At 44.4% G+C, this 13,975-nt stretch overlaps 1 protein-coding gene across 1 annotated transcript in view; it reads left to right on the forward strand.

Moving 5' to 3' along the window:
* Nucleotides 1-13,975, forward strand: part of LOC130109761 (KICSTOR complex protein SZT2) — a 223,277-nt gene that overhangs the window by 155,730 nt on the left and 53,572 nt on the right. The window contains exons 7-11 of the mRNA XM_056276744.1: nt 1,917-2,014; nt 2,172-2,304; nt 2,458-2,588; nt 9,521-9,642; nt 13,197-13,379. Coding sequence (XP_056132719.1) covers nt 1,917-2,014; nt 2,172-2,304; nt 2,458-2,588; nt 9,521-9,642; nt 13,197-13,379 — 667 coding nt within the window. The remainder of the gene's footprint in view (nt 1-1,916; nt 2,015-2,171; nt 2,305-2,457; nt 2,589-9,520; nt 9,643-13,196; nt 13,380-13,975) is intronic.

The raw sequence follows: 13,975 nt of genomic DNA on the forward strand, positions 1-13,975 counted from the left end.
GGTCTGATAGGATGTGGAGGCGGGGCAGGTTAAGCTAACTGCTAGCCCATGCAGACCGGCAGTTCCGACAGTCATCCTGGCTGGCGCTCGTTCCCCTGGACTGTGATTTTTTTTTGTGTGTTAGTTTGGACATGTGTGTTCTTGTAGTTTCTGGATGTATTTTTGTCTTTGTGTTATACTGCTGTGGACTGGGGGAAACGGCATTTCACGTACCCAAGTGCGTGAAGTGAAATGACCAAGTGTTCCTGTTCCTCTCTCAGTGTACTTAACATTGAATAACAACACTAATACACAACCGTCTTCACATAGTATATACACACGCATTGACTTATACAGGTGAAATAAGAGGCAATAAGGTGCAGTGGTGCAGAGAATATATCAGAGATGCTGAAATACATGTTAGCAGCTTACTTACATACATGTCTGAGGTAGATGTACATGACAGTGTACCAGTATATGTACAATGTACAGTACAGTATATACAACAGGTACAGTACAGTATGTACAGTACAGTACATACAATATGTACAGTTCAGTATATACAACATGTACACAACAGTGCATACAACATGTACAGTGCAGTATGTACAACATGTACAGTACAGTATGTACAGTACATATAATATGTACAGTTCAGTATATACAACACGTACAGTACAGTACATACAACATGTACAGTATGTACAGTACAGTACATAAAATATGTACAGTTCAGTATATACAACACATACAGTACATACAACATGTACAGTACAGTATGTACAGTACACACAATATGTACAGTTCAGTATATACAACATGTACACAACAGTGCATACAACATGTACAGTGCAGTATGTACAGAACAGTATGTGCAGTACATACAATATGTACAGTTCCGTATATACAACACGTACAGTACAGTACATACAACATGTACAGTACAGTATGTGCAGTACAGTACATACAATATGTACAGTTCAGTATATACAACACATACAGTACAGTACATACAACATGTACAGTACAGTATGTACAGTACACACAATATGTACAGTTCAGTATATACAACATGTACACTACAGTGCATACAACATGTACAGTACAGTATGTACAACATGTATAGTTCAGTATGTACAGTACAGTACATACAATATGTACAGTTCAGTATCTACAACATGTACAGTACAGTGCATGCAAGATGTACAGTACAGTATGTACAACATGTACAGTACAGTACATACACTATACCCACAGTATATACAGCATACAGTTCAGTATATACAAAATGTACAGTACAGTATATACAACATGTAAAGTACAGTATATGCACTACAACATTCACAGTACAATATATACGACATGTACAGTTCAGTATATATACAATATGTACAGTACAGTATATACAACATGTACATTAAAGTATATACACTATACCCACAAGCATGTACAACATGTACTGTACAGTATATACAACATTTACAGTACAGTATTTGCAACATGGTAGATTTATTAACAGTGTAGGTGTTCATTTGAAAGACAGCCCATGAAAAGACACTGTTTTGGTTGGTTCAGATTTGTGGACGACACCTGGGTTAACATTAAATCTCAGGATGTAGCACATTTCACCGACCATATTAACTCTGTGGACGCCACATCAAGTTCACCAGGGAGGATGTGAAAAAGGACAGGTTAGTCTTCTTATACTGTGAAGTCACAGGTAGTGATGGGGGACATGTGACTGATGTAGGCGTCTCAGTTGTGGCTGAGGTTTCAGGTGGTTCAGCTGTGTAGTTAGGTCTGACTGCAGGTGTTGTTGTCTGTGTCTGTGATTGTCTAGGAGGCAGGCGTCTCAGTTGTGACTGAGGTTTCAGGTGGTTCAGCTGTGTAGTTAGATCTGACTGCAGGTGTTGTTGTCTGTGTCTGTGATTGTCTAGGAGGCAGGCGTCTCAGCTGGAGGAAGGGGACGTTGGCACTCTGCACCCTGTCTACCACATCACCTGCCAGCCATGGATCACTTTCATGGCCAAACTGGGTGAGTTGGTCCTTTTGCAGCCTTCATCTGTGCCAGAGTGGAGATGAAGGCTAACAGAAAGTGTGTTTGTCCTCTTGGTAAGAAGTTTTAGTTCCCCAGAGACAGCGTGCATGTAATTCTCTGCTTCTCTGCCTGTCCTCTCTTCCTGGTGATAAAGGTTGCCCCTCCATCCAGCAGTGCACGGCTGAGATAGCCTCACTGTTCCTCTTGCCTTCTATCTTGACAGAGATGGTCAACCTGGTCAGTTCTCTGGCCAGTGACACTACAGTGAAGGTGTTTGAAAAAACAAGGTGAGGCATTTCCGCACAGAGTGTCACATTCATATCGATAAGCTTAAAAAATTAATTGATTTTTTTTTTTTTTTTTTTTTTTACAATCTTTCCAAAATTAATTCTCATCCAAATCTCCACCATAAATCTTCGTAACCTCTTTTTTATCTCTAGTTTTCCTCAAACTGTAGAAACCTTTGTTCCGTTGCCTCTTGTCCAACACCTCAGCCAACCTCCTGCCACTACAAGGAGCTTCATCCTCATCGGGCGGAACTTCTGCCAGTGGCACTGCAGCACAGAGCAAGGTATCTGTCAGAGCAGTTCTTCTGTATTCACCTCGGTATCGAACCGCTAATGTGCTACGCTTCCTGCTGCACTCAACATCTGCACCACTTGCAGTGACACTTTGAAAGTTGTCAGTTTACCCCCCCAGTTGAACCACAATTTATACTTGTGCCCCCATTATTTGTCCTCCTGGTACTGCTTTGCGCCTTGTTTTGTGAGCGTAACCCTGGACCATGTTACTGAGTCTGCTGACACCTGCGGGTTCAAAACCATGTAAAGGTTAAAACAGGGCAGGTCGCTCTTGTTGCTCTGTGATGTTAGCATAGCAGGATAAACACAGTTGCAGCTACTAACATTTATAATGGATCGGTTTGGCCATCCGGCTGGCGTAGTGGTCTGTTCCATTGCCTACCAACATGGGGATCACAGGTTTGAATCCCCGTGTTACCTCCGGCTTGGTCGGGCATCCTACAGACACAATTGACCGTGTCTGCGAGTGGGAAGCCAGATGTATGTGTCCTGGTTGCTGCAGTAGCGCCTCCTCTGGTCAGTTGGGGCGCCTGTTCGGGGGGGAGGGACTGGGGGGAGTAACGTGATCCTCCCACGCGCTGCGTCCCCCTGGTGAAACTCCTCACTGTCAGGTAAAAAGAAGCGGCTGGCGACTCCACATGTATGGGAAGAGACATGTGGTAGTCTGCAGCCCTCCCCGGATTGGCAGAGGGGCTGGAGCAGCGACGGCAGAGTGGGGTAATTGGCCAGATACAATTGGGGAGGAAATTGGGGGGGGGGGAATTGGGGGGGGTCCAAATAAATAAACAATTTATCAGTTTGATTTAGGTGTAGCAACACACCTGTCTGCAATGACAGACAGAGCCATCACTGACAATTGTCAGTAGTACTGTTGTACTGTCAGTGCTGGTTCTTTGGTACAGCAGCATCCCTGTAGATGTCAGCAAATTAAAGTTGCTCTTTAATGACAGCCTTTGATGCAGTGCAGTTAGCTTGCTGCATCTTCCACCATCCGGTGTATAAGTATTCACTAAGTATTGACTAAGTATTCACTATAAGTATTGACTAAGTATTCACTATAAGTATTCACTGTAGCCACAGTGAGGAATGAAGTATTGTGCAGGGGAGATGACAACAAAGATGCTGTTGTCATCTTCTGTACATGACTATAATGACTTAAGCTGTGAACATGTGAAATATTATACTAAAAATTGATTCACTTTTTTACGGAACACACAATAGAACCCAGAAATCACACTCACGTAGTGTTAGGTTTGATGTAATGGGTCGTTCAAGGCTTTCCTTGCGCCTGGAAAGGAATTGAGCGGTGTCCAAAGATGAAGACGGGGATGACGGAGCAAGAGAAAGCACACCCAAAGAGAAAAAAGTATTGAAAGAGTTGGTACCGCCATCTCCGGATGGTTTTCCCTCTAATTTGTCCCCGTCTGTGTATGTATACACAACTCAAATCACCGCGACACAGCTGGTCAAGTGTTGAATGAAAACGTGAGACTAAAAGCCTGTGCCACATTTAAATACTGTCAATTCCAAAAACAACAGCTTTTTTTCCTGTCAAGGAGTCGGCTCTTGTCACATGTGGCCAGGTGATGACGGTTAAGAGTTATATCATGAACAGTAAAGATGTGATGCTTTAGCAGCTGCTCGGTTCCATTATAATAAACACGGCACCAGGTCAGGCACAACCGTAGAGATATTATTGATAACCATCAATTCTATTTTGTGATTCAGCATTTTTATTCATATTATTTGATAGAAATGGTTTGCATTTTGTGGCGTTATTTAGGTGATGGTGTATCTAATTTACTAATAGGGGAGCTATTGGCTTTACACTATAAAAAGATAACAGCCAACAAAAGCAGAAGTTGCACATGTCCCGTCACAGCTACAGTGTTCCAGAGCAAATCTACTGGTTTGATAAACGTGACACAGTTTTAGGAGTTTTTACTCAACACATGCATGATTTATTTCTGTCTCGTTTTCCTCTCTGCCTGCAGATTATACTGTGTTCATCGTTAACTTTTAGATGAAGCTTGTCTGAATAAAAATCTGACTTAGTGATGCAGATGAGACAGAAATTGCTGCACACTGCGTCTCAAATGTGCGTCAGATGTAAAGTCTCGTTCATGAATAGCATATAGAATTCAGTCAAGTAGGAATAACCTCTTGTGGATCAGATTCTCCTTTTGAAATACGATATTGATTTACACATTGGGGCCTGGCGGCCTGTCCAGGGTGTCTCCTCGCCTGCTGCCCAATGACTGCTGGGATAGGCTCCAGCATCCCCGCGACCCTGAGAGCAGGATAAGCGCTTTGGATAATGGATGGATGGTTACGTTTAAGGTTTCACAATATTTAAAATTTATATTATAAAACATTTTTTGTTATAAAAATTTAGGTAACACTTTAGTATGGGGAACGTAGTCACCATTAATTAGGTGCTTATTAGCATGCAAATTAGCAACATAGTGGCTCTTAATTGGTCATTATTACGTACTCATTAATGCCTTATTCTGCATGGCCTTATTATACAACCAGTAAGCCATTAACTATGAGTTTTCCCTCTATAACCTCAGAATTATTGCTTATTAGTAGTACCATCTCAATATGCTTTGCTTAGTATGGACTTTATAAGGTGGTAGTACCACAAGAAGAGTTATTCTCCCTTACTAACACTTAATGAATATGGTCTGTGCTTACATAACAAAACACAAAACTACAAGTGTTAATAGTGTTAAATTACTGTAAATTAAGTTTTTGTTACTTAGAATATGTTCCCCATACTAAAGTGACATCTTGATCATTATTAATTCGCTAGTAATTAAGTTTTTTTATGTTCCCCATGCTAAAGTGTTACCAAAATTTATATTAAATTTATATTATAAAAGTAATTTATATTAAATTCATATTAAATTTATAATTTGATTTTAATTTAGATTACATTTTAATATTAAATGTATATTAAATGTGTATTAAATTTATGATATAATGATTTATATTAAATTTATATTTTAATTTTAATTTATATTGAATTTAAAAAATTAATTTAAATTTATATTTATAATTTAATGTAATTTTAATGCAATTTTTTATTAAATTTATATCTAATTTATATTAAATTTATATTATAAAAAAGTTAGATTTATATTATGTTTATATTTACATTGCAGTTAGATTTATATGTTCTTCTGGTGCTTTAAACGTCAGATGATTTTACCGTGGCAGACTCCTGATAGCTGCTGTGTGGTATGAGTATGCAGTATGAGCTTCTAGACACACCACTGACTGTCATCTTTCAGTTTGCATTCTCCATGATTTTATGTGCTGCTTGAATTTATAGTTAAAATTGTTGCTTGTTAGCTTTTTTTCCCTCTCTGCTTTCCACATCCGCTTAAATTAACTAGATACAGCAGTATCAGAACCAGAAATCTAAAACACGGCTCACCAGACGGTTCGGTGCCGTGTATAAATGTGAGCATAAACTGACTGCATGTCCGTCTCCTTACTGTCCAAAATCACACTCACCCATGTTTTTACAAGACTATGAAGTACGTTTCCACCCTGACAACAGAACGGAGAAGAATACAAGACTCACCTCAGGAATCAGGAACAATTTATTGCCATTTCTTTCATGTACTTGCGCACACAAAAGAAACAAAATTTCGTTTCCCCCAGTCCACAGCAGTGCGACACAAAGACAAAAGCACACATCCGAAATGCCCAAAAACAACACCACCAAAAACATACAAAAACAGAGAGAACAAAGCAAAACAACACAAACAGTTAACAACACAGTCCCCTCAGTGCAACACAGTCCAGAAATTCCCCCGCCCAGAGACCGAACGCCAGCCAGGATGACTGTCGGAACCGCCGGTCTGCGTGGGCTAGCAGTTAGCTTAGCCTGCCCCGCCTCCATGTCCTGTCAGACTACCCCTGGTGTTACCTCCTCAAGTGCAGCTCCAGTCAGGGCCGTGGTCCCTGGGCCCAAAGGAAGCAGCAGACCAAGCTCCCCCAGCCAATCCAGCGCCAGCTCTCCCAGCCATCACACGAAGACAAAACAAACAGACACGCAGGCTAAATTAGACCGCTGTGTTTATGTACAGTATGTACATGGAGAAATATTTTTAAGTCATATTCTCAAAACTAAACAGGAGGAGGGGGCATCGCCATAGCCGAACGGTTACAGCACATGCCACATGGTCGCAACCGTCGCCAGTTCGATTCCAGCCGGTGACCTTTGTTGCATGTCATACCCCTTTCTCTCTCTCTCTCTATCATTTCCTGTCTGCCTCTTCACTGTCACTGTCTAATAAAAAGGTGAAAAATGCCAAAAAATTATCTTTAAATAGGAGGAGGGAAAAAACTGGTGGTGACAGCGGGCCTCGTTCATAAGTCGTTTGTACTTATAAATGTGTTCTTACACACCCATGGACTTTTATAGCTGTCAGGGTTGTCTGCCAGTCTGCAGCAAGGCCTAATGATTTTTTATAATTCCTTCCCCCTAACATCTATTGTCTACCTCTTGCAGCGAGCCATCACCCGGGCTTGCCAAAACATCAGCGTTAGCCTCTTGGCGGTTAAATTCAGGGTTCAATCAATCAGTCAAGCTGCGTTGGTTACCGGGTTCTGCACGTGAGACAAACCTCTGGGCTGAAACAGTCCACGGGTGTGTGAGAACTCAAGCGACAGATGGATGAGGCCCATAATGAGCTCCTAGATGAGCCATTGTTGAGATGTAATTTGCCAAAGTGACTTACGCCTCTAATATTTCACCATGAACAGCTTTCTCTAGGAGACTTGACGTCATCTGCAGAGGAGCGTAGAAATGATCATTCAGAGCATGTGTGTTTTGTGACTCAGCTTGTAACATCTCTTCTCGCAACTATGCTGTGATGTTTTTTGTTCTAGTTTTCTTTTTTTATATATTTATTTATTTATTTTGCTGCTCATGCTTATCAGTACCCTTTTTTACCACAGTCTAACATACTTGTGTTCTTTTGCAAGCGTCTCTCTGAGCTGAGTGTGTGTAGAGCTGTGTGTGTGCGTCACTGTTAGTGCTGCCTTGCTGTCCGTACCATCTCTTTGCCCACAGAAGACAGTTCAGACGAAGAAAACACCCCTGTGCTAAATAGGTTTACACGTAAGTCTGCCTTTGAGGCCCTACATAGTGATGCTGGTGATGGGATGTCTTATTGTCTTTTATTTGTTTCCATTTAAGAGCCCTAACAAGTCATATGGATTACCTGCAGTTCCCTCCAGTAACCCACCCTGTGTGTTGTAATTATGATCATCATTACAAATCAAAACAACCACCTTTGTTTAGCATGCAACACAAAGCAGACTTTGCAAAAGGGCATCAAATAATGAACAGAGGGGGCGTCCGGGTGGCGTGGCGGTCTATTCTGCTGCCTACCAACACAGGGATCGCCGCTTCAAATCCCCATGTTGCCTCCGGCTTGGCCGGGTGTCCCTACAGACACAATTGGCCGTGTCTGCGGGAGGAAGCCAGATGTTGGTATGTGTCCTGGTCGCTGCACTAGCACCTCCTCTGGTCAGTTGGGGCGCCTGGTCGGGGGGGGGACTCGTGGGAATAGTGTGATCCTCCCATGCGCTACATCCCCCTGGTGAAACTCCTCACTGTCAGGTGAAAAGAAGCAGTTGGCGACTCCACATGTATCAGAGGAGACATGGTAGTCTGCAGCCCTCCCCGGATCAGCAGAGGGGGTGGAGCAGAGACCGGGATGGCTCGGAAGAGTGGTGTGATTGTACAGGTGCAATTGGGCAGAAAAATCCAAAAAGAAAAAAAGAAAAGAAGAAAAATGTATAAAAAGAGAAAAGAACAATTGGGAAATACTCAAACGTGGAGAGTTGGTCTCTGTCACTACTAAGCTTGGACTACAACAGAGACTGCATGGCCCTCCGCCTGCACTCGGCCTCACGGGGCAGATAATACATGGATATGGAACGAGTGACACCAAGTCGTCCTTCAGTATTTTTCATCTGTAGCCATGGCACAATTTCACCATCACAGGATCAAACTGAGTTCAAGTCATGAGTGGCATCTGTCCCAGATCTGCCCCATGTGAGATGTCTTGAGGTCTTTAACATAGACCTCCCTTTAGATGGTGTGGGTTTTTACAGTTAATGTGAACGCTATCCACAACCCATCCTTGTGCAGTGCCAAAGAGTTGACACATACTGCACACGTCTGCTGACATCAGCTCCACTTCCACCGCTCGTGGCAGCTCGTGGCCACCGCTCACGGCAGCTCGTGGCCACAGCTCGTGGCAGCTTGTGTCCACCGCTCACGGCAGCTTGTGTCCACCGCTCACGGCAGCTTGTGGCCACAGCTCAAGGCAGCTTGTGTCCACCGCTCACGGCAGCTTGTGTCCACTGCTCGTGGCAGCTTGTGTCCACCGCTTATGGCAGCTCGTGGCCACAGCTCACGGCAGCTCATGGCCGCAGCTCGTGGCCACAGCTCATGGCAGCTCGTGTCTCCTCCTGGGAGTGGCTGCTACGTCTCTTGTGGGTGCACCAAGGTCACTTGTTAAATTTGCTACAGAAAAAAGAGGAAAAAAGGTGCAGCAAATGTTTCTACCTTTCTGCCTTCCTGGTTCCAGTGACAAAATTTTATCCCCCCCCCCCCAATCAACCCCCCCCCCCCGCTCACACACACACACACACACACCACCACAACCATTTTTAAAAAGCCACCTACTTCCCATTCTGTGCATGCAGAGCAAGATTTTTGTCGTTTGGGTGGAAATCGTTTCCTGCTTAGTGACTCTTTATGGTAAAAAGCAGCTGAAAAAGTTTTAGAAGCTTCTGAGATTTCTACACTGAAGGGCTTGCCTTAGCACCGTGTGTGTGTTGACACTGACATCTGCAGTGTGCTCTGGCTCAGCATTCCCCCTTGTCTTTCCAGCTCATAAGGGCTTCCAGCGATTTGAGGCTCTTGAGCAGAGTGACTGGCTCAGCCCCGGGCAGGCCTGGGGGGGACTGGCCCCGCGCCAGAGATTCCTGCTTATCGCCATCGTAGAAAAAAAGGTGAGCTGAGATGTAGAAGCTGTTTAGATGTGACAGAGTGAGTGCTGTTGTTCAGAAGATTTAGCAACTACCTTGAATTCAGATGGGAGTCAAATTGTCTGGCTGAATCACAGTTGTGTTGAATGTTGTAAAACTGCACTCTGAACATGCTCTATCTCATGAATATCCATCCAGTATTGACATTATTTCTCTCCCTGATCATTAAAACCCTGAATAGCACCTTAGGTGAGGAAAAGAGGAGACTCTTGCATATTTTAAAATGGCAATTACAGGAAGATATGGAATACTGATATGTTGGTAATGCTATGTAGTCCATCTATATAATGTCATTCCTGTTGCTATAGCACTGCATAGCTAGAGGCTAATTAACTTGTTCTCAAGAATTAGGGTGACTTGCAGAACTGTAGCAACTACAGAGGTATAAAGTTGATCAGCCACAGCATGAAGATTTGGGAAAGAGTAATAGAAGCTAGGTTAAGAGGAGAGGTGATGATCAGCAGCAGCAGCAGTATGGTTTCATGCCACGAAAGAGCACCACAGATGTGATGTTTGCTTTGAGAATGTTGATGGAGAAGTATAGAGAAGGTCAGAAGGAGTTGCATTGTGTCTTTGTAGATTTAGAGAAAGCATATGACAGGGTGCCGAGAGAGGAGGTGTGGTATTGTATGAGGAAGTTGGGAGTTGCAGAGAAGTATGTAGGAGTGGTGCAGGATATGTATGAGGGCAGTGTGACAGTGGTGAGGTGTGTGGTTGGAATGACAGATGGGTTAAAGGTGGAGGTGGGATTACATCAAGGATCGGCTCTGAGCCCTTTCTTGTTTGCAATGGTGATGGACAGGTTGACAGACAAGATCAGGCAGGAGTCTCTGTGGACTATGATGTTTGCGGATGACATTGTGATCTGTAGTGAGAGTAGGGTGCAGGTTGAGGAGAGCCTGAAGAGGTGGAGGTATGCACTGGAGAGAAGAGGAATGAAAGTCAGTAGGAGCAAGACAGAGACCTATACATGAATGAGAGGGAGGACAGTGGAATGGTGAGGATGCAAGGAGTAGAGGTGATGGAGGTGTATGAGTTTAAATACTTGGGGTCAACTGTCCAAAGTAACGGGGAGTGCAGAAGAGAGGTGAAGAAGAGAGTGCAGGCAGGGTGGAGTGGGTGGAGAAGAGCATCAGGAGTGATTTGTGACAGAAGGGTACCAGCGAGAGTTAAAGGGAAGGTTTAATAGATGGTAGTGAGACCAGCTATGTTATATGGTTTGAAGACAGTGGCACTGATGAAAAGACAGGAGGTGCAGCTGGAGGTGGCAGAGATGAAGATGATAAGATTTTCATTGGGAGTGATGAAGGGGGACAGGATTAGGAACGAGTATATTAGAGGGACAGCTCAGGTTGGACGGTTTGGAGACAAAGCAAGAGAGGCAAGATTGAGATGGTTTGGACATGTGTGGAGGAGAGATGCTGGGTATATTGGGAGAAGGATGCTGAATATGGAGCTGCCAGGGAAGAGGAGAAGAGGAAGGCCAAAGAGGAGGTTTATGGATGTGGTGAGGGAGGACATGCAGGTGGCTGGTGTGACAGAGGAAGATGCAGAGGACAGGAAGAGATGGAAACGGATAATCCGCTGTGGCGACCCCTAACGGGAGCAGCCGAAAGTAGTAGTAGTAGTAGTAGTAGTAGTAGAAAAGCCAGTGACTGTTGTATACCATTGCATCACCACATTTCCCAGTTTACAGCATTCGAGAAAATGGTTTTTAATAGTCATGTGTTCTTTATTAGGCAGTATATGATTCATAGAAGAAATATATTATTGGTGGAAAAACTAGTTGTAACATCTTACCAGTGGCTGTTTGACCTCTAGGTGGGGCAGTTCAACTAGTTGTCACATTATAAAAGCCTTTTTTATCTTGTATAAACGGTGTTTCTATTTACAATCCCACTGTGCACAGCACCTAATTGTTTTATCTTCATATTGATGTCGTATAAAGAAGGGCATACTTTGCACTAAAGTAAATGTTTCCAAATGACTCTTTGGGGTGGCACAGTGGTTAGTGCAGTCGACTCACAGCAGGAAGGTCCTGGGTTCGAGCCCCGGGGTAGTCCAACCTTGGGGGGGTCGTCCCGGGTCGTCCTCTGTGTGGAGTTTGCATGTTCTCCCCGTGTCTGCGTGGGTTTCCTCCGGGTGCTCCGGTTTCCTCCCACAGTCCAAAGACATGTAGGTCAGGTGAATCGGCTGTACTAAATTGTCCCTAGGTGGGTGTGTGTGTGTGTGTGTGTGTGTGTGTGTGTGTGTGTGTGTGTGTGTGTGTGGGCCCTGTGATGGTCTGGCGGCCTATACAGGGTGTCTCCCCGCCAGCCGCCCAATGACTGCTGGGATAGACTCCAGCATCCCCATGACCCTGAGAGCAGGATAAGCGGTTTGGATGATGGATGGATTCATATCTTCATTTGAAATCCACCCTATCTTACAAGTTCTTTATCAAGAAACAATTTTAAAGGATTTTTTAACAAAGAAATTATTATTCAACTTAATTTAAGAGTAATCTCCTCTGCCATGTAACACCAGGTGGGGCAGCGCCCTTGTAGCCCCAGTTAGAAAAATGCCCTTAATTCTTATAAAACCTTATTTGGGTATTTTCACTCAACTGCTTCAATTCTCTTCTCGTATTCAGAAAGCGCTTGCCGTCATTGCCATGACTGTCGTGAGACTAGAAATCCTGTGCTTGTCATGCAGCAAGCATCAAGCCAGATTTGCTGTACAATGCAAAGAAAAAGGTCCACATTGGACAGACATTTGCCCCATCAGGGCTTCATGAGTGTCAGAACTAACACTGACACTGATAGAGCCCTGATGGGGACACCGTCTGTCCAATCGGTCAGATTCTTACTTGCAACCCTGTGGTGTGTGGACTCTGGTCGATGCACCACTGAAGCGTTCCTACAGACTTGAATGTGCAGGTTTTTTCCACAGTTCTGGTATACGACAACACAGCTTATCAAAAGACACAGATATCAAACCAAAGTACCTAATCAGATAATTAAAAATTACTTTTGATAGACGGCATCCGGGTAGCATGACAGTCTATTCCGTTGCCTACCAACATGGGAATCACCAGTTCAAGTCCCTGTGTTACCTCCGGCTTGGTCGGCCGTCCCTACAGACACAATTGTTAGTGTCTGTGGGTGGGAAGCCGGGTGTGGGTATGTGTCCTGGCCGCTGCACTAGCACCTCCTCTGGTCAGTCGGGGTGCCTGTTTGGGGGGGGGCAAACTGGGGGGAATAGCGTGATCCTCCCACGTGCTACGTCCCCCTGGTGAAACTCCTCACTGTCAGGTGAAAAGAAGCGGCTGGTGACTCCACATGTTTCGGAGGAGATATGTGGTAGTCTGCAGCCCTCCCGGGATCGGCAGAGGGGGTGGAGCAGTGACCAGGACAGCGTGGAAGAGTGGGGTAACTGGCCAGATACAATTGGGGAGAAAAAAAAGGGGGGGGAATTTACTTTTGATGACATTGTGTAGATGAAAGTACCAAAATCGCTCTCCTTTGTTTATGTGGCAGGTAACCCTGTACAGCTATAACTGGTCGGTGGACCTAGGGACGACGCTGAACCGTGAGCTGGTCCGACTCATCAAGTGGCAAAATGCACGGGCTCATGTCGTCCACTGCCTGCTCAACCAGAAGATGGGTCTCTTTCACCATTACTGCTTCTCGGACATCCCTGCCCACGATGACTCAAAACGGGTAGGAACACTTGGTCCCAAATTCAGACAGGCCAGTTTCCTTGACGAGCCAGCCAGTTTCCCTGACGAGCCAGCCCCCTCCTGGCTGAGAGAAGCCCTGATGTTGAGTGATTCAAGCTGACAGCCACAGTCTGCAGATGGTGGTGATTTTGGACATTTGAGGGAAATGTTGTGCTAGTTCAGGTGGAATTATGCTGTCATTACGGCATCTGGGTTTTGCTGTATTCCACAAGTCCTGGGGCATCTCTCGTGCAGCTGGTCTACCCTCTGGGAACAATTTGGGGAATTTCAACACAAGCAGGTTCAGTTTAGTACCTGCTGCGCAGTCTTTTTTCCCTTTAAAAAAAAAAAAAGACTGCAAGGTTATCATGGAGAGCACAGATTGTCTGTCTTTCTGTCAACCATCAGTGTAGATGCATGGAGGCTGAGCTTGTCACTACCCCCCCCCCACACACACACATAGGTTGCTGAAAGGCCTATGTTACCTAGAGCTCTATTTGTGTAAAGCGCTGCCTTGTTCAGGGTTATTTTTATGTTTTCAGCGTCTCTGCAGAGTTGCATCACCCGCCGTACTAAATGAAGAGCTGCAAATCAGCT

This window comes from Lampris incognitus, chromosome 3 (genome assembly GCF_029633865.1).
Source record: "Lampris incognitus isolate fLamInc1 chromosome 3, fLamInc1.hap2, whole genome shotgun sequence".
Taxonomy (NCBI): Eukaryota; Metazoa; Chordata; class Actinopteri; order Lampriformes; family Lampridae; genus Lampris; species Lampris incognitus.